This window comes from Electrona antarctica (genome assembly GCF_951216825.1).
Source record: "Electrona antarctica genome assembly, chromosome: 5".
Taxonomy (NCBI): Eukaryota; Metazoa; Chordata; class Actinopteri; order Myctophiformes; family Myctophidae; genus Electrona; species Electrona antarctica.
In genome coordinates this window covers 56,291,327-56,317,927 of record NC_136810.1, presented here as the reverse complement: position 1 = coordinate 56,317,927, position 26,601 = coordinate 56,291,327, and the positions used below count along the sequence as shown (strand labels likewise).

Genomic DNA, 26,601 nt, shown 5'->3' with positions numbered 1-26,601 from the left:
CAAACAAACAAATTACAACATTATGAACAGACTAATAGCCTTGAATCAAGAAGACAATCATATAGACTATATTTTGATCTGAGTCTGACTTTTGCTAAACTTTTACAAAAGTCTTGATCCAACAACACAGACATTATAACATAACTCATATATGGCTGCATGTATGGCCTCTGTTCCCGGCAAGAAGGGGAGGGTTGTTTCGGGACTATTGGCTAAGCTTTTGGGACCCTTTTGGGGTACCTTTTCTGTATTTGGGACGTCGGTCTCAAATACAGAATAAGGTACCAAAAGGCTCCCCGAAAGGCCGGGTTGCTGCTCTATAGGCACTGTGACTGCACTCACCGTAGCATGAGATGAGGGACCCGTTGTGTCCGCTGCTGCTGTCCGGGTGCAGCTTGCCTCCCTCGGGGGGAGTCTTGCAGGACGGCCGCTGCATGAAGAGGTGGTACTTGCTGTAGGTGCTCTCATGGTCCTGATCCGTGCCGTCCAGCGACTGGCAGTCCTGCTGGAAGGCCGCGCCGTGCACGGGGCTCCCCCGGGAGGACTGGTGCCCCTGGCCCGGTCCCTTGTTACCACCGCCACCGCCGGCGGGGAGGAACTGCGAGCCGGCGGCGCCGACGGGGCTGTATTTGGGCTCGGGGGTCGCCTGGAATGTCCTGAAAGGGTTGCCCTGGTGGTGGTGGTGGTCGCCCCGGCCTCCCCCTCCTCCTCCTCCACCGCCGCCGCCGCCGCCCGGAGCGGTGCTGTTGGTGATCGTGTTATAATATGAATCCATGGATGTCATATCGCAGTATGAGACGCATGTATCCGCGTTCATACCTAGAAACTATATAAAAAAAGGGGGAGGGAAAAAAATATATATATGAAAAATACAAAATAAAATAAAAATCCAAACGATTCTTCTTCTTTCCTCCTGTTTTTTTTTCTTCCCCCAAGTTCGCATGCATGGGACGCCGAGAAAAAAGTTCTTCTCGTTGTTTTCTTCCCCCCGATCTTCTTCCCGAGCAAAAAACTCCTCTCTCTCTCTCTCTCTCGCTCTCTCTCTCTCTCTCTCATACACACGCACACACACACTCACACACACTGATGGCAAAGATCACGCACTCCTCGCGCACACACACAAACACACACTCACTCACTCTCTCCCCTGCTCCTCTCCTCTCCTCTCTGCCTCTGCATCTGGGACTGGTTAGGACAATGAAATCAGATGTTTTCCAGAGTCTGCGGAGTTTGAATACAGAAAAGAAATAATAATAATAATAATGCTGATGATAATAATAGTAAATGCTTTTAGAAAGCCCCCTTAAGGTTTGTCGGTGAATAGTAATGACGCTAATCTGAATGCCTATGGCCTGGCCTTGTACCAGACAGAGTCTCTGTCGCTGTGTGTGTGTGAAAAGTAAAGGCCTTGGTCAAGTCTATTATGCCCGGGTTATACTTCGGCCGTACGAAGGGTGTCGCTCGCCTCAAAAAAAGAGCAGATCTTTATACAAGCCAGACAAGCAAGGCTTGAATAGATCAACTCTTTTGGGGTGGGGGGGTGCGACACCCCCGTACGGCGGAGCATATAGACGGCCCCGCTCTAAAGCATCATCACCTCACCAGCCACTAGAAATAAATGGGAAGGTCAAGGAGAGAGAAAGGGGGGGGGGGGGGGGGTAGAGAGAGGGGGGGGGAGAGAGAGAGGGGGGGGGGAGAGAGAGAGGGAGGGAGAGAGAGAGAGAGGGGGGAGAGGGAGGTCGGGGGGGTTCTTTTTTTGGTAAACACGCATGTGACATTAATGTGATTACGGCAGATGAATATAACCGCTTTGATAGACTATGTGCAATTTCACGGAGCTGCGCCGCTCATAAGATGTTTTTTTACATGAGAGAGAGAGAGAGAGAGAGAGAGAGAGAGAGAGAGAGAGAGGGAGAGAGGGAGAGAGGGAGAAGAGAGAGAGAGAGAGAGAGAGAGAGAGAGAGAGGGAGAGAGGGAGAGAGAGAGAGAGAGAGAGAGAGAGAGAGAGAGAGAGAGAGAGAGAGAGAGAGAGAGAGGACTGAACTGAACAACAATATATTTCTTTTGGACTCGTTAAAACGCTGTTTTTAAAAGACATCTTATAACTGTGCTGCAGTCGCCCTTTTTCTGACTCCATGAATAGAGCATTTCTTTAACCTTGTGACGCGGATTTTTTTTGTAGGCTATACTTTTTTCCACATATATATATATATATATATATATGCTATGTGTGCATTTTGTATGTCACAAAAAAATGGAATATGTGAAATAATTGGTAGGCCTATCAAACTCCATGTCCATGGTCGTTATGTTTATAGAGTTGTAGCTTATAGGTAAATTAAGAAAACAACGGAAAGGAAATTGCTTATATTGTGACCGTGATCCTATATGGCTATTAATTGGAACCATAATAGGCCTATATTATCTAATTGAAATTTACACTTAATTTGGATCATTTATGTGAACGCCATGTCAGAACCGGCATGCTTTATACTTAAATAGGCTAATTCATTTTAAATCGTGACTTAATGGTATAACTATCTTCGAGATTTAATCTTTATTTTAATTAACGTTAAATAGCTTATAGTTTGCTGTAAATTAATTTAATTTGCTATAAATGATGACATATAGCAATTACAGACGTTTGGGTTAATAAAAGTGAGAAGTTCATCCGTTTCTTTTGGGTGATTCTAGAACATATACCGACCTGGATGCGTTTCATTATTTTAATAAACCAGATTATGTGCAGCCATAGCTGTCAGTATAGCTTTAACTAAATAAACCTTTCTGAAACAACTTGAGTGAATTTTATTAACACCTAATGAGGACAATATTATACACTTCGTTCATACTTTGGTTTCATTACAGTGACATCCATAATCTGATGCAGGACAGCAAGCGTTATATGGATTTAATTCATTGCAGTACAATTATTATTAGACAATGGTTGATGATTATATCGTTTATAGACTATTTTTATATCCACAAACCAATTAAAAAGAGCGCCGCCGCCGAACATGAAATTATTAAAACATTAAACATAATATCTAACCGTCATTAAAGATGTGGTTCAAAGTTCAAACCTACAACTGGTATGTTTATTATTGTCCCTAAATATGGCCTATAACTAAACATTTCGTCTTTTCCAAATCTGACACAGCGGTCGAGAATTAAATTAGCCCAATTAGGCCTATAATTGATCCATTTCTAAAGATCAAAGTGCACACACGTAAATTGTATATCGGCCTAATCTCTTGACGGGGTCGATGTATTTAGTTTCAAGGTTAAACCCGTTAGCCTCTGCTTCTAAATAGGCTACAAAGAAACTATAGGCTATAAGCTAACTTACAGCGAAAAAGGACCATTATAATAACTGAACATTTGTGTAGCTGTGGTGCAGTAAATGTCCCGGCATGCAGCAGCCTCCTGTCTGGCTGTGCAGGCATTCATTAACGAGACTACAATAATGATATATACCATGTTTATTAGTGAACCAAAGCATCTTTTTACACTGTGTAATTGAATGACCTCAACTTTTAGTAAAAAATAAATACAATAAGTGTGTGTGTGTGTTGTGTGTGTGTGTGTGTGTGTGTGTGTGTGTGTGTGTGTGTGTGTGTGTGTGTGTGTGTGTGTGTGTGTGTGTGTGCGTGTGTGTGTGTGTAAGTAAGTATGTATGTATATATGTATATATGTATGTATATGTGTGTGTGTGTGTGTGTGTGTGTGTGTGTGTGTGTGTGTGTGTGTGTGTGTGTATGTGTGTGTGTGTGTGTGTGTGTGTGTGTGTGTGTGTGTGTGTGTGTGTGTGTGTGTGTGTGTGTGTGTGTGTGTGCGTGTGCCTGTGTGTGTGTGTTTACATTATAGGTCTACCATTAATCTTTTTCTCACTATATATATATATATAGTGTGTGCATGTGTTTGCATGCATTTTTACATATCCATTAATCTGTTATTTTCACCTTTCTCTCACTTTGGGTTATATATAATGTCGTGTGTGAAAACGGACGCTTGCATTCATGGCTTACATGCAGGTCCATTTGGTTCCATTTATGCACTAGCTCCGTATAGATTAAAATGAACACTTAATTTCATTACATGACGTTTGTGTCTGATGACCTCATTCAGTGTTTCATAGTTCTAAAGCCCCCCCCCCCCCCCCTCCCCCCCCAAACATTTTCAAATAAACACATTACAAATCCCCTTGGTTAATTATAATTGGTTAATAATACGTTAGCATAATAGAAAGCCTCAGTGCAAGGGGTCCATTTGGTTGTATGTATACCCTCTCAGGGTCACGTTGATTTAAAAAAGGCTTCTAAATCCTAAGAGTTTTCTGAAAAACCTATAGGTTTCTATATTGGTGCATGGTGCTCAACCTTTTTCATGTCAAGGACCCCCAGAATTATCTGTATTTGACCGCAGACCCCCATCTCAAAAATCACTGAAAGAATATATTCAAAGATTTGCACCATGCATTTTCAAGATTTTTCAAAAATAGCTAAAGTATAACATAATAATAATGCTTAAAACACCAAAAGGGGTTCCCGTCCAGAATGGGTTAACAATCACTGTTGTTCTAATCTACATCATGGCACATCTTCAAATCTGAAGCCCATTCTAAAATGTGAAATAAGACCCATTTTTCATGTACCAGTAGTCTAAAAAAAAGTTGTTTTTTTAGTCCACAAATTTCTGAGAAAAATATCTATTTAAGCAATATTTGAACACTTCTCTTTGTGTGTGTGTGCGTGTATGCGTGTGTGCGACTGTGCGCGTGTGTGCGCGTGCGTGCGTGTGCGTGCGTGTGCGCGTGTGTGTGTGTGTGTGTGTGTGTGTGTGTGTGTGTGTGTGTGTGTGTGTGTGTGTGTGTGTGCGCGCGCGCATGTGTGCGTACTGGGGGTGTGTGCGTGCATGGGGGTGTGTGCGTGCGGGTGTGTGTATAGTGCACGCATGTGCGTGCGGCGGGTGTGCATGCATACATACACGCACGCTTGCAGTGTTCACGCTTGTGTTGGAACTTAACCGAGGTACACATTTCTTTCCTGCATGCTTCTTGTAAATAAAGCAGTGAGCCTGCATGGCATTTTGGAGGTCGTGTTTATAAGTTCGTCGTGTGTCTTTCATGTGGATCGACCCTCTCCCTCCTCTCCCTCCCCTCTCTCACTCTCTCTCCAACCTTTCTATAGTCACTCTCTCTCTCTCTGCTATAGTGTGCAAACTGTCCGGTTTCAAAGACCACGGCGATTTTCTTTTACAATCTTGCCAAAAGCAGAAATGAGCACTTTCATATATATAGGGTGGCGTGCTGCTGCTGCTGCTGCTGTGTGAGTCTGTGACCTATAATCCAAACCAGCTCTGTTGCTACAGGCTAAAGGACTCGCTTGTCACAGGTATATATATATGTCGTCTCTGTCGAGGTGGAAAACTCATATGTCCAAAACCGTAATACCTTTCACTATTCAAATAAAATAAAAACTGGCAAAGGTATAGCAGGTCGACAAGCTCGATGCGCGTTTCAAGCTCACGAATCTGCTACTTTTGATGCCTTTGTGTGTGATGGTGCATGAAGTATGTATGATCAAGCGGGGCGTTAAAAAAGAAAAAATACAAAAAGTAGTACTGCTTAAGGCTCATTCATAGTCTGGCTTTTCGGTGGTGAGGTGACCACCGCTCCGGTGGTGAGGTGACCACCGCTCTGGTGGTGAGGTGACCACCGGAGCTGAAATAACGTTGAGCGGTGTTTGAGTAAAAACAGAGAGAAGGGCTGGGGCGGTGTGGCAGTGGTTTGCTCTTCACCACGGCTCGTGACATCATGTTGTAGTTCGGTGGTCACCTCACCACCGAAAATCCAGACTATATGAATAACGCTTTAATTCCTAAACGCTGTACAATGCAGACGTGCAAAAGAAAACTATTCCAAGGCACTCCGTCTTTCACGAGCAAGGCAACAAGAAGAGAGACCAACGCGTTTCGACACTACGAGGTCTTCGTCACATGCAGGGGTCTATATCTATATGGAAATAAGAGGTTTCTGGCCGACAGCAACGATATGTCACTCAAGCATGGCGTTCTTTCTCTCTCTAAAAGGCATGTTGGTGGACGCTGAAGGGGTGTGTGGGGGGGGAACGGGGGGGTCTGTCTGTTTCACTTCCAGCAGGAAACACACAGTCAAGGTAGTCAGCGTGGTGTAGCAAGAGAGAGAGGGGCTTGGCTCTGCGTGGGCCCCCGGGGCGGTTGAGGGGGGGGGGGGGGGGGGGGGGGGTCGTTGTGTTGGCACGGCCCTCCTGCGTATCTGGAGGGGCTTCTGAACAAAGCCGGCCGTTTGTTGTGGTCTTAAAGAGCAGACGTTGAGCGAGACGGGCTGGAGAAAGTGCTGCTGGTTCGACGGCGTTGTGTGGTGTCGGTGCCGTTCGTTCGCTGGGCACAGGTTTTAACCGGTTTTGGACATGGGTCCAGACTCCATATTCTATAAAACTAGACCTGTACGTGCCCGTCGCAGTCGGCCACCGGCCTACTTGGGAACGATGCAACTTGGGAACCTAATGATATACGTTGTCATAGCACCAGTTTTAACTGTCAGCCGGTGTCCCACATGGAGATCTGTGTATGTGTGTGTGAAGACTGCAAACTGAAAAGTGTACTTGGCAATCAATTTGGCCCACTGGCAGAGCCTGATTTTTTGAGCCTCAATTGGCATCCTGTTTCTATGTCAGTGGTTCTCAAATGATTTCATATCAAGGACCCCAAAAATCATAATGTAATCGGCCGCAGACCCCCATCGGGGATTTGCGCCACATTTTCACGATTCTTCAAAAAATAACGCGGCACTCGGTGCCACGCTATGAGCTTGTAGATCTGCTATTTTTCAATAGCTAAACATAATCCTTAAAACACCAAAAGGGGTTCCCGTGCTGAATGGGTATAAGGCTACACGAGGTGGGAAATGCAATACGCAGCAGTCGGATTTACAAATCGGATAGTTCAGGCATGCACGACACGGCACGCAGTCAGGCTGTTCCCCACATTCACCCTTCAATCTCATTCGCTAACAGGTTAACACACAATCCAGTACGTCCTATATGATCCATTCTAGGGGGTCTTTTGAAGCAGAACGTTGTTCACTCTTCATAAAACACCGAAAGCTCACCGTCACCGCACCTCTCATGGATTGGGGGAGAGAGAGAGGGGGAGAAGCGTGAACTGAAGTGAATGAACTTATAAACTTGCGTGCCAACCATTCCTGTGCGATCCCAAATCATGCGTCGGGCATCAAACGATCTGAGAGCCCATCGGCAAATAAAGGAGAAAACAGCACCCTCTTTTGACGTTAGTCTACAGTCTGTCTCGAGTGACTATAAGTGATCAAACAACCTCCACCTCCCCAGCCTCCGCCTCCGTGTGGTGTTCAGTCCCTGTCAATGTCAGTATACTCAGTATCAGTGGCGTGCACAGATAGACACTAGGGGGTGCTAGAGCACCCCCTGCCCTTTTGGCAATGTGCCCTTTTGAAAAAAAATAAAATAATAATCTTTTTTTTTTTGGATTTTTCAAAAATAGCAGACCTACAAGCTCGTAGCGCGCCACTCGGTGGCGCGCTATGAGCTTGTAGATCTGCTATTTTTCAATAGCTAAAGCATAACATAATGCTAACACCAAAAGGGGTTCCCGCCCAAAATAGATTAAGGCAACCGGCCGGTTCCACGCGCTGCACAAGGTGCCCTTTTTTAACTTGAGCACCTGCCCCTCTAAATGTCTGTGCACGCCACTGCTCAGTATGTTGATTATTAAATCTGTGTATCTTACGTTCTGCCCTCAAGAGTTCAATGTTAAGTCCATGCAATAACTCAGTGTCTTAGATTCTGCTTCAGGAGGGTTGGGGATCTCAGATTGTGTGTCCTGCTTGGTAAATGGTAAATGGTGCATTTATATAACACCTTTATCCAAGGCGCTTTACACAGATTGTGCATTACATTCATACACACATTCATACACCGAGGGCGGCGGAAACCGTGCAAGGCACCAACCATCACATCAGGACCAATTAGGGGGTTCAGTGTCTTGCTCAAGGACACTTTGACACTAACTCTGGGGGAGCCCACAGGGTTCGAGCTGGCAACCTTGCAGTTACCATCCATCCAGCCACTCTACCCCTGAGCCACCGCCGCCCCTGCGCAGATCATCTGTAGTATCACAGGAGCAGAGTCACACCACCGAATGTAATGCAATATCCTTGCAATAAGTGGTTTATCTTCATGAAAGTGTCTGACTTGAAATGGATAAATGAACACAGGATTTTACTGTGTACTGTTCTTCTACTTTGTGGGAGCTTTTTTAACCACTTAAACCCACTCGGTTGACCAGAGTTTCATCCTTCCTTCCTTTTTCTTTTTGTGTTTGGAAAAAAGCCGATCGGGAGCAACTTGGACACTCAGGTCATGAAGGAAGCATGAGTTCAAGTCCGTTGCTCTCCCCATGTCCCCCATATATGGGGACTAGGTTGGCGGAGGGTGTGTAGACTGTAGAGCCCAGGATCACATTAGATAATTGACACAGGGGTGAAAAATGGGTTACAAAATCGTGGGATAAAAAATATATATATATTAAAAAAAAAGAAAAAGCTTAGATCTGCTATGTTGGTTGAATGTTTGCGCCCCCATGCATGCAGCCCAGAATAGGGCTTCTTGTGCTTAAACCCCCTAATATGTTATAGGGTTTAAATGAGAAAAAGAGGTTGAGCATCAGCAATGGTTTTCAGTGGAGTGCCAAACCCGAATCCAGTATACATCAAAAAGTCGGAATTTAAAAAACTCCAAAAAGGTAGCACATCCAAAAATTAAATAAATGGCGGACAAAGTACTCACATTTCCATTTCTTTATTGGCACACACCAAAAAGGAACGCTTACGCGTTTCGGCTATGCAGCCTTCATCCTTGATGAATGTGCTGGTTGTTGATGAAGGCTGCATAGCCGAAACGCGTAAGCGTTCCTTTTTGGTGTGTGCCAATAAAGAAACGGAAATGTGAGTACTTTGTCCGCCATTTATTTCATTTTTGGATGTGCTACCTTTTTGGAGTTTTTTAAATTCCTACTTTTTTATGTTATAATAGGGGTTGTCTGTCCTGTCTGAGGAATGTCTGTCCTGTCTGAGGAATGTCTGTCCCACATCATCTGGATCATTGATGATGCAAAAATGTATCTTAAAGCTGCACAATGTAACTTTCCTCATCTACCCCGGATTTGAAACTGGTTTCATGCTGACTTTGTTTTGGGTTTTTTTTACGATTGAGCTAACAGAGCCTGCCTGCTTGCTCAGGGAGATCAATTGAATTTTGACCAGCAGGTCAAAATTCATGTTCGATCCGGTGTCTGGGTGAGACATCACATGACCAAATACAACCACCCATGAACTGTATTGTAAGTAATTGTAAGTCATATTGTAGTCACATACTTACATAGGCCTACAATATACAATTGTATTCATAACAAAGCGTTCATAGTGCGAAATAATCATTGAAATGTGTCAGACATTAACGTTACTCTGTCCGAAACATCTCAAACTGTTACGCTATTTTTGCTGAATCCTGAGGGTGTGTGTGTGTGTGTGTGTGTGTACATGTGCACGTTTTAGGCTGCTTAACAGTGCCACTTTAGGTCACCCAGTGGTATATTGTTCATACTCCAAACATACATAGGGACCTATAGACACACGGCCAGTCATTGGAGTGGTGTGCACCGCGGAGCGGCGGTGGCTCAGGGGTAGAGTGGCCGGAAGGTAACGGCAAGGTTGCCAGTTCGAACCCGGGCTCCCCCAGAGTTAGTGTCGAAGTGTCCTTGAGCAAGACACTGAACCCTAATTGCTCCTGAGCAGGTTGGTGCCTTGCATGGTTTCCGCCGCCATCGGTGTGTGAATGCGTGTGTGAATGGGGTGAATGTAATGCACAATCTATGTAAAGCGGGCGCTATATAAATGCACCAATTACCATTTACCGCTAAAAAAATATAAAAAAAAATAATATACTTTTGTGTGACGTATGATCAAGTAGCCAGGCATTTTTTGTTTTAGAAAAAAACACAATAGCTTAGAATACGGAGAGAGGTTTCTGCCCTATACAGCAACAACATGTGCAGTCATTTGGAAGTGCAGGACTTGCTGCTGAACTCATCCCCTAAATGTCGAGGCAGCTCATAACTTAATTGGCAACGTTTCAAATGGAAATAAAGGAACGCAGGGAATCCAGTGAATGCCAGAGGAGATTTGACAGACCTCCTCTTCAGTCTGGAGGGCTGGAGGAGAGCGACCACATCACAGCAGACGCGCAGCTCTGTGACGTTTCTTGCGGCGCGGAGGACGCAAATGTCACCGCGCCGGCAGGGACAGGAAGGACAAGTCTTCGGGGCTTTAGTGGAGAGAGAGAGAGAGAGAGAGAGAGAGAGGGGTCACCGGTTCTCCTCCCCGGCCCACCCATGTCTACGTGTCCAAGTGGCTACATACTAATTCATACACGGGTTGTGTTTATAACCACGCCCCCGGGCAAGTTAAGTTTACTGAGGTTAAGGTTAGGGTTAGGTTTAGGTATAGTTTTACTGAGGTTAGGTTTAGGTATAGTTTTCTTGAGGTTAGGTTTAGGTATAGTTTTACTGAGGTTAGGGTTAGGGTTAGGTTTAGGCTGTAAATCACAGCGACTGGCCAATCACAGCGTGTCGACTGCACAACCCGTGTAGGCTTTGGTATGTCGCGTCCAAGTGTCCCTGAGTAAGACACTTTGGGAAACTTCACCCTTTTTGCCAAAAAAAAAATGTTAATGACGTTTAGAAGATTTAGAACACTTTTCTGGGGGTCTTTGTGTGTGTAAATATGTGGTTTCAGATCTTTTAGATTTTAGCAGTGAGCCCAGTGTCTCTGATGTCATGGACACTGGGCTCACTTACTTCCTGGAATATACCAAGGACTGTCTAAAGAGGACGAGACGCGAAGACCGTACGGGCGACGCCATGTTGCTTATGGTGCTCCATGGAAGGAAAGAAACATGCGCAATGGGCTATATGCAGCCAACACTTCCGCGTTCAGCTTCCTTGGTCTCAACTGCGCATGTTTCTTTCCTTCCATGGAGCACCATAAGCAACATGGCGTCGCCCGTACGGTCTTCGCGTCTCGTCCTCTTTAGACAGTCCTTGGAATATACCAAGAAAGATTAGAGAAGGAAGTGACATGGTCACGTGACTGTGCTGCGCCATGACACTTTCATGGGAGCCAAATCTCGCACCGGGAGTGACATGTATACAAAGCAGTGAATGGAGCCGGCTGGACCAGCTCATAACAAACATTATTCATGAACCATTGAGACCTGTGTCATATAATCGGTTCAGGCATATAAAAGAAGACATATCACAGGTTGTTTTCTAATCAGTTGCTTTTCGATGTGCACAGAGTGCACAGTACATCATTTTATTTGAGGATCTAAACAGCAGCAGGTATCGTTTCTGTTCCGGGGGTCTTCTGTTATTTGCCAGAAGTGATTACTTTACAAAAGATCTCAGTCATTCAGAAATAGTGTTTGTTCATGAGCTGGTCACTGAGCTCTCATTGACTCCAGTGCATTCTGCAGTTTGGCTCCAATGGTGCAACGAATCTGCTGTCTGGAATTGCGTGATAGCGAAAATAACGTCAGTGACCTTACCTCCATTTAATATACCTTGGAATATACCAAGGAAGCTTTGAGAAGGAAGAGAAGTGGTCACGTGACTGGGCTGCGCCATGACACTTTCATGGACACTTTCATGGGAGCCAAACTCACACCGGAAGTGCAATGAATACATGGCAGTGAATGGAGCCGGCTGGACCAGCTCATAACAAACATTATTTATGAACAAATGAGACCTTTGTCATATAATCGGTTCGGGAATATAAAAGAAGACATACCACAGTTTGTTTTCTAATCACGTACTTTTCGATGTGCACAGTGCACAGTATATCATTTTATCTGAGGATTTAAACAGCAGCAGGTATCGTTTCTGGCTCCGAAGTATCGCGAATCGCGATATTTGGCTGCCAGACAGGAAACGGTGGGAAGTCTTGCGATACTTGGTACGTTCAGAAAGGTACTTTGTGCTCTTTACCACAATGGTGAAAGAAATGCAAATGCCCCAATCCTTTCCTTTCCATGCCATACCGGAAGCCAGCATTCAGGAGAATTGTTTTTTTGTCCTTCTCCGAAGTCTCTTGAACTTTGAACGCAGCATTTTGCATTGAACTAATTTGTTTTTCGGAATCCATGTCGTTACACCGCATCTCCAGGAGATAAAGAGTGCAGGGTTGCGCCCCGAAAATACCTGATCTACAAGCTCTCAACGCGTCGCAGCGCGACGCGTTGTGAGCTTGTAGATCTGCTATTTTCGCTTATTTTGGGCCAAAATTGCCCTCTTATGGGATTTCAGCCCCTGCCTCTTTAACACTCTCTGTACGTGCCTGGATGCAACACATTCATCACGTCGACAATCACTTTATTTTCGCCTGGCAACTGCTCGGCCTTGTGATGACGCATGATGTACATGCGTCATCAGCCGCGTTGCAAGACGCGGCTGATGACGCATGCACATCATCAGACTGCCTAACGCAATTTTCAAATGCTTCCGTCATACAGTCTGGAGCAACGGAAGCTCTGATCATGAGCAAGTGATGAAGTGGAAGTTCAAGCCTCCTCCCCTGCACTTCCGTTTCGTCTTTACAGTCGCACAAATGTATCCTATAAATCAAAATAATCTATAAGCATATATAGCTATAGCTGGAATTGAAAAGTATATTTTCGCGAACGGACATTAATTGGCAGCTTCCTTGCTCGGATTTCGGATGGTGTTGTTCCAGACTCTATACAGGTATAGCAATTTGGAGATTGTGGAATAGTTGTCTGGCTATACGCCAAGCCCCCAGTAAGGCTATCCAACGTTGAAGCTGCCACTACCTACTGGCGAAATGTGGAATTGCAGCACTTTCATGGGAGGTGGACGGACATTCATGACGTCACGTGCGTATGCACTAGGCTAGGCTAAACTTCCGCTCGCTCGAGCCATTGAGTTATAGTTGTACTTCCGGCAGTCTTCCAGGTGCTTCAAAACGCCACTCAGCAACTTCTATTGAAATGAATAGCGGGGGGCGGGGCTAACGCTCCGGTTCGGTCTCGCGAGACTACAGCTTCTCAGTCACGACGTGTTCATGCTCCAAACACCATGTTGATGCCTCAACATTAGCAACCAGACCGTGAGCCATGGATGGAGGACAGTACAGTTACTGGCAGTGTGAACCAGACAAATACAAGCCTCATACTGGTACACGTGGACAACGGTCAACATGCATCACACACCCGTCCTTATACCAGCATCACACAGATACACGATCTTAGCCCCGATTTTGTCACCCTGTCAGGCCCCGATATGAACTCCACAAAAGACTTAGGTGTGTCTTTGCCTAATTGTAGTGTGACCACGACAACACAGCGTCAATATTAAACGCATTTTGGTATTTCCTCGCCTAGTGTGACCTATAATATGACCCTTTCATTCATTGCGATCAAGTATACCATAGCATCTCCACAGTACCCTGCTGCGTTCTCCATGTGCACTGACCATGCAAAATGAACATAACAGACAATCAGACACTTTAAATGCCATAGTCGAAGGGTCGCGCGAGTGGCGGCGGTGGCGGCGGCACCACACCACCGCCATGATGCCTCAGCGCAGCAAAGCAGAGCACACCGGAGCACACCGGCTGATTTAACAGTAACACATTTAATTGAACCCCATTCAGACTACCGCCGACCCCCGCGCTGTCGATGCCAGAAAGACGATTTTCGCCACTTAATAGGCGTTCCCGCATAACTTCCGGGTTTGATGACGATGTCACGCGCAAACCCTCTATACACACAGAAAGGCCCTTTTGCCAACGCCACCCAGGGTATGGGCACTGGTGACGCGGAGGAGAGAACACCCCCCCCAGTGCCCCCCATGCATCCCCAGCAGGAATCGAACCCGGGACCTTCTATAGCTCTGAGGCGACAGTGCTATACCGACCCCCCTTATCTGAGGATCTAAGGCTGTAATGGACTGGTCTAAGATGAGCTGTGTATAGATAGACCATGCCCTCTGAGAGAGAGAGAGAGAGAGAGAGAGAGAGAGAGAGAGGGAAAGAGAGAGGGAGAGAGAGAGAGGAAGAGACACTACATTTTCTGCGTATAGCTCCTAAATTGGTTTCACATGAGCGAGGCTCATACTCTGCATCAGCAGATTCTCTGATCAAATTAAGCAGCAATGAGGGGAGTAAAGAAGAGGCAGTGGTTGTACTGATGTCTAATTCAATCAACACACACACACACACGCATGCATGCACGCACGCACGCACGCACACACACACACACACGCATGCACGCACGCACGCACGCACGCACACACACACACACACACACACGCATGCACATGCACGCAGGCAGACACACACACACACACACACACACGCACGCACGCACGCACACACAGAGAGAGAGATAGGGACCTTCATCTTCTCGGCTCTATATCTGGTATAGAAGCCACCGCGGCTCGTTAACTCACGGCAGGAACAAAACGTCCGTCCATCCATCATACTGTAGCTGGAATGCCAGCGTCCACAGTCACCACACCAACCAACACCACACCACGCCAACCCGGTTTGACTCCCCAGAGGGAGCACATGGAAACCCAAATGGACCCTTAATGGTTACATTTTGGACCCTCTCTGACCTACACATGGATAAATATAGGCACTCAGGATTTTATTGCATTACATACATCCTCTATTATGACACCCCCCCCCCCCCGCTGAGCAGATGTGTCGGAATTGAGATCATCATCAGTGTATTCTGTGATGTTGTATTAACGACACTGTGTCTGTGTTTATTTAACCGCTTAAATCTATAAATCTATGGTTGACCCGGAGTCCCTCAGGGCTCTTTACTGGTGTGTTTTGTGTTGTTGTTGTGGGGAAAGCTTTCGGTGAAAGTATAGCCGAACTACAAGCTCTCAACGCATCGCCTCACAACGCAGCGTGTTGACACTAGAGCAGTGTCTCCCAAAGTGTTGTCCGGGGACGGTTCCTTGAGGGAGTTCCAAATGGAACCAAACGGACCCTAATGGGTCCAGTTGGTTCCATTTGTACACTCTCAGAGTTAAATTAACATTTTACAATATAAATCGGGGGTCCCAGAGATAGAAATGCCATTAAATGGGGGTCTGTAGAATAATGCATGTCAAACTGGCGGTTCCTTGAAATTAAACCGGTTGAGAATCAGAGCCGTAAACATCTTCTCTTATGAGGGTCCCTATGGCCTGAGATGGATAGTGGGGTTGTCTGAGATGGATAGTGGGGTTGAGGATGGATAGTGGGGTTGAGGATGGATAGTGGGGTTGAGGATGGATAGTGGGGTTGTCTGGATGGATAGTGGGGTTGAGGATGGATAGTGGGGTTGTCTGGATGGATAGTGGGGTTGTCTGGATGGATAGTGGGGTTGAGGATGGATAGTGGGGTTGAGGATGGATAGTGGGGTTGTCTGGATGGATAGTGGGGTTGAGGATGGATAGTGGGGTTGTCTGGATGGATAGTGGGGTTGAGGATGGATAGTGGGGTTGAGGATGGATAGTGGGGTTGTCTGGATGGATAGTGGGGTTGAGGATGGATAGTGGGGTTGTCTGGATGGATAGTGGGGTTGAGGATGGATAGTGGGGTTGTCTGGATGGATAGTGGGGTTGAGGATGGATAGTGGGGTTGAGGATGGATAGTGGGGTTGAGGTCCGATGGATAGTGGGGTTGAGGATGGATAGTGGGGTTGAGGAGGGATAGTGGGGTTGAGGTCCGATGGATAGTGGGGTTGAGGATGGATAGTGGGGTTGAGGAGGGATAGTGGGGTTGAGGATGGATAGTGGGGTTGAGGATGGATAGTGGGGTTGAGGAGGGATAGTGGGGTTGGGGATGGATAGTGGGGTTGAGGATGGATAGTGGGGTTGAGGATGGATAGTGGGGTTGAGGAGGGATAGTGGGGTTGAGGATGGATAGTGGGGTTGAGGAGGGATAGTGGGGTTGAGGATGGATAGTGGGGTTGAGGATGGATAGTGGGGTTGAGGATGGATAGTGGGGTTGAGGATGAATAGTGGGGTTGTCTGAGGATGGAAAGTGGGGTTGAGGATGGATAGTGGGGTTGAGGATAGATAGTGGGGTTGAGGAGGGATAGTGGGGTTGTCTGGATGGATAGTGGGGTTGAGGATGGATAGTGGGGTTGAGGATGGATAGTGGGGTTGAGGATGGATAGTGGGGTTGAGGATGGATAGTGGGGTTGAGGATGGATAGTGGGGTTGAGGAGGGATAGTGGGGTTGAGGATGGATAGTGGGGTTGAGGATGGATAGTGGGGTTGAGGAGGGATAGTGGGGTTGAGGATGGATAGTGGGGTTGAGGATGGAAAGTGGGGTTGAGGATGGATAGTGGGGTTGAGGATGAATAGTGGGGTTGTCTGAGGATGGATAGTGGGGTTGAGGATGGATAGTGGGGTTGAGGATGGATAGTGGGGTTGAGGAGGGATAGTGGGGTTGTCTGGATGGATAGTGGGGTTGAGGATGGATAGTGGGGTTGAGGATGGATAGTGGGGTTGAGGAGGGATAGTGGGGTTGTCTGGATGGATAGTGGGGTTGAGGATGGATAGTGGGGTTGAGGAGGGATAGTGGGGTTGAGGATGGATAGTGGGGTTGAGGAGGGATAGTGGGGTTGAGGAGGGATAGTGGGGTTGAGGATGGATAGTGGGGTTGAGGATGGATAGTGGGGTTGAGGATGGATAGTGAGGTTGAGGAGGGATAGTGGGGTTGTCTGTATGGATAGTGGGGTTGAGGATGGATAGTGGGGTTGAGGAGGGATAGTGGGGTTGAGGATGGATAGTGGGGTTGAGGATGGATAGTGGGGTTGAGGATGGATAGTGGGGTTGAGGATGGATAGTAGGGTTGTCTGAGGATGGATAGTGGGGTTGTCTGGATGGATAGTGGGGTTGAGGATGGATAGTGGGGTTGAGGATGGATAGTGGGGTTGTCTAGGATGGATAGTGGGGTTGAGGATGGATAGTGGGGTTGAGGATGGATAGTGGGGTTGTCTAAGGATGGATAGTGGGGTTGTCTGGATGGATAGTGGGGTTGAGGATGGATAGTGGGGTTGAGGATGGATAGTGGGGTTGTCTGAGGATGGATAGTGGGGTTGTCTGAGGATGGATAGTGGGGTTGTCTGAGGAGGGATAGTGGGGTTGTCTGAGGAGGGATAGTGGGGTTGTCTGAGGATGGATAGTGGGGTTGTCTGAGGATGGATAGTGGGGTTGAGGATGGATAGTGGGGTTGTCTGAGGATGGATAGTGGGGTTGTCTGAGGATGGATAGTGGGGTTGTCTGAGGAGGGATAGTGGGGTTGTCTGAGGATGGATAGTGGGGTTGTCTGAGGAGGGATAGTGGGGTTGTCTGAGGAGGGATAGTGGGGTTGTCTGAGGAGGGATAGTGGGGTTGTCTGAGGATGGATAGTGTCTGAGGATGGATAGTGGGGTTATCTGAGGATGGATTGTGGGGTTGTCTGAGGTTGGATAGTGGGGTTGTCTGAGGATGGATAGTGGGGTTGTCTGAGGATGGATAGCGGGGTTGTCTGAGGATGGATAGTGGGGTTGTCTGAGGAGGGATAGTGGGGTTGTCTGAGGAGGGATAGTGGGGTTGTCTGAGGAGGGATAGTGGGGTTGTCTGAGGAGGGATAGTGGGGTTGTCTGAGGAGGGATAGTGGGGTTGTCTGAGGATGGATAGTGTCTGAGGATGGATAGTGGGGTTATCTGAGGATGGATTGTGGGGTTGTCTGAGGATGGATAGTGGGGTTGTCTGAGGATGGATAGTGGGGTTGTCTGAGGATGGATAGCGGGGTTGTCTGAGGATGGATAGTGGGGTTGTCTGAGGAGGGATAGTGGGGTTGTCTGAGGAGGGATAGTGGGGTTGCCTGAGGAGGGATAGTGGGGTTGTCTGAGGAGGGATAGTGGGGTTGTCTGAGGAGGGATAGTGGGGTTGTCTGAGGAGGGATAGTGGGGTTGTCTGAGGAGGGATAGTGGGGTTGTCTGCAGGATGGATAGTGGGGTTATCTGAGGATGGATAGTGGGGTTGTCTGAGGATGGATAGTGGGGTTGTCTGAGGATGGATAGTGGGGTTGTCTGAGGATGGATAGTGGGGTTGTCAGAAGATGGATAGTGGGGTTGTCTGAGGGGGGATAGTGGGGTTGTCTGAGGATGGATAGTGGGGTTGTCTGAGGGGGGATAGTGGGGTTGTCTGAGGATGGATAGTGGGGTTGTCTGAGGATGGATAGTGGGGTTGTCTGAGGATGGAAAGTGGGGTTGTCTGAGGGGGGATAGTGGGGTTGTCTGAGGGGGGATAGTGGGGTTGTCTGAGGGGGGATAGTGGGGTTGTCTGAGGATGGATAGTGGGGTTGTCTGAGGGGGGATAGTGAGGTTGTCTGAGGATGGAAAGTGGGGTTGTCTGAGGGGGGATAGTGGGGTTGTCTGAGGAGGCATAGTGGGGTTGTCTGAGGATGGATAGTGGGGTTGTCTGAGGATGGATAGTGGGGTTGTCTGAGGGGGGATAGTGGGGTTGTCTGAGGATGGATAGTGGGGTTGTCTGAGGATGGATAGTGGGGTTGTCTGAGGAGGCATAGTGGGGTTGTCTGAGGGGGGATAGTGGGGTTGTCTGAGGATGGATAGTGGGGTTGTCTGAGGGGGGATAGTGGGGTTGTCTGAGGATGGATAGTGGGGTTGTCTGAGGGGGGATAGTGGGGTTGTCTGAGGATGGATAGTGGGGTTGTCTGAGGGGGGATAGTAATGAACTGTGACGTTATTTAATTATGAATTAACATGAATTGTAGCGTTCTTCTTTCCTTTTTATTTATTGCTCCCTCTCATATGATGAATGTATTTTGTATCTTTTTCTACTCTGTCTGAACATGTGATGTCTATTTGTGTGTCTGTTTTTGACCTAAGAGAGAGATGAAGCAGGGATCCCCTACCTAAGAGAGAGATGAAGCAGGGACCCCCTACCTAAGAGAGAGATGAAGCAGGGATCCCCTACCTAAGAGAGAGATGAAGCAGGGACCCCTACCTAAGAGAGAGATGAAGCAGGGACCCCTACCTAAGAGAGAGATGAAGCAGGGACCCCCTACCTAAGAGAGAGATGAAGCAGGGACCCCTACCTAAGAGAGAGATTAAGCAGGGACCGGGTCCCTGCCAGGGGTCCCTGGGACCCCCTACCTAAGAGAGAGATGAAGCAGGGACCCCTACCTAAGAGAGAGATGAAGCAGGGACCCCCTACCTAAGAGAGAGATGAAGCAGGGACCGGGTCCCTGCCAGGGGTCCCTGGGACCCCCTACCTAAGAGAGAGATGAAGCAGGGACCCCTACCTAAGAGAGAGATGAAGCAGGGACCCCCTACCTAAGAGAGAGATGAAGCAGGGACCCCCTACCTAAGAGAGAGATGAAGCAGGGACGCCCTATAAGAGAGAGATGAAGCAGGGACCCCCTACCTAAGAGAGAGATGAAGCAGGGACCCTATACCTAAGAGAGAGATGAAGCAGGGACCCCCTACCTAAGAGAGAGATGAAGCAGGGACCCCCTACCTAAGAGAGAGATGAAGCAGGGACCCTATACCTAAGAGAGAGATGAAGCAGGGACCCCTACCTAAGAGAGAGATGAAGCAGGGACCCCCTACCTAAGAGAGAGATGAAGCAGGGACCCCTACCTAAGAGAGAGATTAAGCAGGGACCGGGTCCCTGCCAGGGGTCCCTGGGACCCCCTACCTAAGAGAGAGATGAAGCAGGGACCCCTACCTAAGAGAGAGATGAAGCAGGGACCCCCTACCTAAGAGAGAGATGAAGCAGGGACCGGGTCCCTGCCAGGGGTCCCTGGGACCCCCTACCTAAGAGAGAGATGAAGCAGGGACCCCTACCTAAGAGAGAGATGAAGCAGGGACCCCCTACCTAAGAGAGAGATGAAGCAGGGACCCCCTACCTAAGAGAGAGATGAAGCAGGGACGCCCTATAAGAGAGAGATGAAGCAGGGACCCCCTACCTAAGAGAGAGATGAAGCAGGGACCCTATACCTAAGAGAGAGATGAAGCAGGGACCCCCTACCTAAGAGAGAGATGAAGCAGGGACCCCCTACCTAAGAGAGAGATGAAGCAGGGACCCTATACCTAAGAGAGAGATGAAGCAGGGACCCCCTACCTAAGAGAGAGATGAAGCAGGGACCCCCTACCTAAGAGAGAGATGAAGCAGGGACCCCCTACCTAAGAGAGAGATGAAGCAGGGACCCTATACCTAAGAGAGAGATGAAGCAGGGACCCCCTACCTAAGAGAGAGATGAAGCAGGGACCCCCTACCTAAGAGAGAGATGAAGCAGCGTGGGTTAGGCGAATCGTGACAGCCCTAATGGCAATGCATCACATACATAAAAAAGTAGTATTCAAGTAACATGCGTAAGCTAAGAACGTAACAGTGGAATCTCTATATAATGAAACTATACATATAAACTATACATATAGCCTACTATATAAAGTGCTATGACTATAGAGCGTCGCAGTCCCGCCTCCTGTCATGACGACGCCAGGCCCAGGAAATGAATCCCAATGCATTTTTCCCATAGACATTTCAGAAAGTATTTATTTAAAGACGGTTACACCGCGGACAAAGCCAACTCCAGTCGTGACAAATCATGACAATAAACACAATATTTTGGACCAAACAAACAATTACAAAGAAGAAAAACATCAAAAAAAGTGTTGTAACCTGCCGTTTTTTTCTACTTTCTAATTCTTTGTTTGGCCCAAAACATTGTGTTTATTGTCATGATTTGTCACGACAAGAGTTGGCTTTGTCCGCGGCGTAACCGTCTTTAAATAAATACTTTCTGAAAAGTCTATGAGGAAAATGAACAGAGAATCATTTCCTGGGCCCTGGTAGGGGGCGGGACTGCGACGCTCTATACATACTACATACATCCCCCTCCCCCTCCCTCTCTCCCCCTCCTCCTCCCCCCTCCCCCCCCCACCCCCCCCCCCCCCCCCCCCCTCTCCCCCCTCCCCCTCCCCATCAGGTGGATTCTGGTGTCAGAACGTCTGGCCTCTGTCCAAGCAGATGTAAACGTTTCATACACCATCACTATAAACACTTCCAGAAACATATCGTTGCCATTCTGTCACGCCGAAATTCTCTCTCCCTGCATGTCATTTAATGCCCCTATTCTTCGTCAAGCAAAAGTATTGAAAATTGCCCGACATCTTCTACGAGCACTTGTAGATCGGCTTTATTTTTTTCAGTACTTCTGTAATAATGTTCGTTCCGTTTTCTGAACGGTAAACGGTTTCGGACATACGAGGTTTCCACCCGAGACAGTGATTGATCGATTGATTGAAAATTGATTGATTGATTGATTGAACATTTTATATGCAGAATGGCTACATTTCAAACTAAAGCACAACGGAATACAAAAACTGGCACTGTGGACGACACCATGATAGAGCATTAGCCTACACTTGTTTACAACAGAAAGATATCGAGATGCAACGACTTTTGTCATAATATATAACCCCATAAAACAGAGCAATAATGTAATATAGTAGTAGTAGTAGTAATAGTGCAGCTACGCCCCGGCAGCCGGCGAAAACTAGAGTTCTCAACAGGCCCACCTGTCCATTCAAACTCTAGATGGGCCTGCCCCCAAAGTTATTAGTGCAGCTGCGCCCGGCATCCGGGGGAAAACTAGAGTTCTCAACAGGCCCGAAAATTAAGGCCCGACCCTACCTGGGCCAAACCCTGTACACTCAAGAGAATGTCCCCGCTACCACCCTTATAGTCAGAGGATATTTTTAAACATTATATTTTCCTCTGCAAAGTAGGCTACTGTAGTACAAAGTAGTAGTAAGGTTGAAATCTAGTAGAAATATATCCATATTTCCATGTCTTGCAGGGTTAATACAATCTGGGAATACATTTCTTACCAATAATGTTCTTCACCAATGTGTTTGTAAAGGTGTCTACTAACACATCCCACATTGGTTTCCATTCAACCACCCTAGGGGAATTTTTGACAGCTGCTGAAAGTGGCTATGGCCGAATTTAGCCCAAGGAGTGTTTTTCGTGCATAACTAATGGCTTGGAATGGGTTCAGAATCATGAAAACCCCCTAGTTTGGCCATAGACCCCCTAGTTTGGCCATAGACCCCCTAGTTTGGCCATAGACCCCCTAGTTTGGCCATAGACCCCCTAGTTTGGCCATAGACCCCCTAGTTGGGCCATAGCCACTTGCCCAAATGTGCCCAAATGTGCTGATTTAATCACATTTATGATGATGGCTATGGCCGTTTTTAGCCCAAGGAGTGTTATTCGTGCAAAACTAATGCTTGGAATGGATTTAGAGTCATGAAGTTTGACACGTCACATGCTACTTAAAGCACAATGAAATTTCAAACATTTTGCCTTATATTGGTTATTGCTGGTACCCCAACTTTCAGCAGCTGTCACAAATTCCCCTAGGGTGGTTGAATATAGACCAATGTGGGATATGTTAGTAGACACCTTTACAAACACATTGGTGAAGTAAATTCTTGGTAAGAAATGTATTCCCAGATTTGACATTATACTGATAATATTCCCTGCACTATTAGATCTCTATATATACTGTATGGAGCTGACCTGTTCTGACATTCCATATGTTGATCTGACCTCATCAAACCCTGTTCATTCCATGTTGATCTGACCCCCCAATGTGCCAAAGCGCCAGCGCTCGCCCAGCAGTCTGCCGTCAACGAGGCGGATGGGTGCACGCGACCTCGCCTTTTAGGGTGAGTTCGCTTCTCGCCCTCAGGTGTCTTACTGGTACATTTGAAAACTTGAAATATGGGACATTCTGCACAATGAGCACTTTTACTTTTGGTACTTTAAGTACATTCCGATGCTAATGCTTTTGTACTTTTAGAATCAGAATCAGAAGCCTTTATTGCCATGACATGTAAACATGTTAGGAATTTGGCTCGGTGGACAGCAGAGTGCAGTTACAACATTAGGACAAGTGCAAAACAGGACAAGACAGTGCAAAAACAACAATAGTGAATAAATATAAAGTGCAGAGAGTTCAAGTGTTCATGTTAGTTTTACTCAAGTACATTTTGAATTCCCGACTTTTACTTGTAACGGAGTTTAAAAAAAAGTCAGTATACTGTTTTTTCCACCACCTCTGCTGCCTGTTGGGAAGCGAGCGGTGGATGACCGTCGGTGGGCATCCTGGACGTGGAACATGCGGGTCTCACAGATAATGAGCATAATGAGGCCGTGCGTTAATGCTGTGCAAATTGATGGCAGACACAAACCACGGCGTGTGCCAAACATTCTGCACAGATTACTCTAATATCCTGTAATTTCCATGTTAGCTTTAATATCGCTGGAAGACGCCAGATGTGCTTTGTTCTCTCTGGTCATCAATGAAAGCAGAGATATATTAAAAAAACGGGACAACATTCTCTCTCTCACAGTTTTACGAGTCTATTATTTTCATTATTGCATAGCAGCGATATTGTTTAACGTTATTGCTAGTAAACAATACGTGTACATATACATGATGTTTTTGTTGCAAGCAAACTTTACACGGTATAAAATCCTCTTGTGTTAATTTGTCCATTTGTTAACTCGGAGAGTGTATCGCCCTGACAAATGTAATGTAACAATGGCTGCGTTTGTACGGCTCTCAGAGCTAAATGAACTGTGAGGATTCTTTTTAAAACATCACAGCACATTGTGGCGACGGGGCTCCTGCAACGAGACTCTCTGTACAAAGCCTGGCATTCAGGGCCGGATAATGGAAGTCAAATGCTTCCTTTGCGTTCCATGTGTTTATTGTTATTTCAAATCAGTCGCCTGTAATGATTTTTGTTTCTCCTCAACAAGGTCAGATTAAACGGAGTGCTGATTTCATCACGCATGCATAAGGACCTTCCTGAAATAGACCGGCGTTCCTTCCTTCTGAAAGGGATTTTTTTTACTTTCTGTACATGTGTAAAAAAAAAACCCACCTGGGATTCGAACCCAGGGTTTCACCGCATGGATGGGAAACCAAACCAAACTATATACCGCTCAGCCAAAGAGGAGTAGGCTTATGAGCTCGAGGCAGGGTTACTCTGGTACATTCACCACACACGCACGCAAGTGCACGCATGCACGCACGCACACACACACACACACACACACACACATGCGCGCGTGCGCATCGCAGGTAAGCTCGATTCGGGTTACCCGGGCATAAAGATCTGTGATTCCCACTTGAGAAATGAAACAATCTACCGGTCGGTCAATCAAAGAGGAACTACCCCACTTAGACATTCGATTTATGAGCTTCAGGCAGGGCTACTACTTTTCGACCCTTTTTTTTCACGTTTTTTGTAACCCATTGTTTTCACCCAGTGTCAATAAGTACTATAGACGAATAACAGTTTAAGTCCAAATGTTATTTTGACCCCTCCACGAAAAGGCCTCGTTGTCCTGACCCCTTATCCATCATTTATACATTATGGATAATTATTAGTGTGGACTTAAACTGTTATTCGTCTATAGTACTTCTATTGTAATCTTAGGCGCCACACTCCCTCCCTCTGCCAACATGGGGAGAGCAACAGACTGACCTCAAGCTTCCTTCAATGCATGAGGAGTCCAAGCCGCTTCTTCTCACCTGATAGGGGGGGGTTCTCCGGGTGGAAGGAACAAGTTATTCCAACCAGTTCCCTTTCCCCTCCATCAGGCGCCCCAGCTTTTTTAGAGACCAGGATAATTCTCTCCACCAGGCCGAAGGCATACAGTTGGAGGCCATTGTCCTTTTCTTTTTGCTGAGGTTTGCGTGATCTGCGCAAAAGGACAGTTAACCCATTTTGGGCGGGAACCCCTTTTGGTGTTTTAAACATTATGTTATAATTTAGCTATTGAAACATAGCAGATCTACAAGCTCATAGCACGCCACCGAGTGGCGCGCTACGAGCTTGTAGGTCTGCTATTTTTGAAAAATCGTGAAAATATTTATTTCAGAAAACTGGAGGATTTAGAAGGATTTTTTAAAATTTTGAGGTCAGGCCTAAATGGGTCAAATGATAAGGGACAATATCGGTGGCACCCAACTGTACGTCCAAAACTCGGCTGCCAGAGTGCTCACCCGTACACAACGCTGGCGGCGCATCACCCCCACGCTCAAACACCTCCACTGCAGGTTAAGTTCTGCATCATCTACAAACTGCTCCTCCTCACTTATACAAATCCCTCCATGGCCTTGCCCCACGGTATCTTTCTGACCTCCTCAAGGACTACACCCCTGAGCGGAACCTGCAGAGATCCTCGGACATGGAGCTCCTCACCATCCGTCACGCAGAAAAAGCGGACCCTCGGCGATAGAGCCTTCCGTGTGGCAGCCCCCTGCCCTCTGGAACTCTCTCCCCTTGGAGATTCGCCAGATGCCTATATACATTGGACTCTTTCAAGTCTGCACTGAAGAGACATTTGTTCACTCAGGCTTTTGGGAATTAGTTTGTTGTTTATTTCTTTTCCTGTATTGTAAAGCGTCCTTGGGTTTCTTGAAAGGCGCTATCAAGTTATTATTATTACACTCCGTGTACGTCCGTGTGTCCTCCGTATACTTTGCAATGCGACACATTGTGAGCTTGTAAGTATAGTAAGTAGCCTATCTCCTGTTTCTGTAGCGTGAGGCAGCTTGATGTACAAGTACACCCCCAACCCACCCACACTTACCCCCAACCCAACCCTTGATGCTGAGTGTCAAGCACTGGGTCCCATTCTTCTTTGGTATGACCCGGCCAGGGATTGAACCCCGACCTCCCAGTCTCAGGGCGGACACTCTAACCACAAGGCCACTGAGCTGTGAGCTTGTAGGTATTCCCAAATGGCTGAAATGTATAGGGCTGATGGGGTTATTTTTATGTTTTGTAACTATAGTAACAAAAAATGTCAAATACAAATATGTAGTAAAGTAGAAGTAAAATAACAGAAGATTGGAGATACTCCAGTGAAGTAAAAAATACATACCTAAGAAATGCACTTAAGTGCAGTACTTGAGTAGGCCTACATGTATGTTAACACCACTGCTCAAAACCAGTATTGACAGCCTGCCAATATGACGTGCTATTGTGCACGCTAATGTAATCAAATATAATACAATTTACCTCATATTCAAACTGTCTAACAGCCTAATTACTCTGAATCTGTTTCATAGAAACGAGCTGGCAACTGCGTTCACGGAACATTAACATTCCATGCCGGGATCAGCTGTGTTCCTGTTCATTATATGTTTTTATAGAGAGGAAATGAAAACAAATATATAGTTTAGCTACCGTGTGGGTGCATCTGTGATCGTGTTCTTCTCCCTCCTGGCTCCCAAACGGTGGAATAAACTCTGCCTCGTTGCAGTCACAATTTAGACTCGTCACCTGCTGCAACTCTCTGCCGCAGTCTGACAGCTCTCATCTCTAGACGCCACCTCACCCC

The 26,601-nt window shown here is 46.8% G+C and overlaps 1 protein-coding gene across 1 annotated transcript in view; it reads right to left on the bottom strand.

Annotated features, from left to right (window-relative positions):
* LOC306924061 (homeobox protein aristaless-like 4) overlaps positions 1 to 26,601 on the bottom strand; it is a gene marked incomplete at both ends in the record, with an annotated part of 127,906 nt that overhangs the window by 67,943 nt on the left and 33,362 nt on the right. The window contains one exon of the mRNA XM_079502402.1: positions 343 to 656. Coding sequence (XP_079358528.1) covers positions 343 to 656 — 314 coding nt within the window. The remainder of the gene's footprint in view (positions 1 to 342; positions 657 to 26,601) is intronic.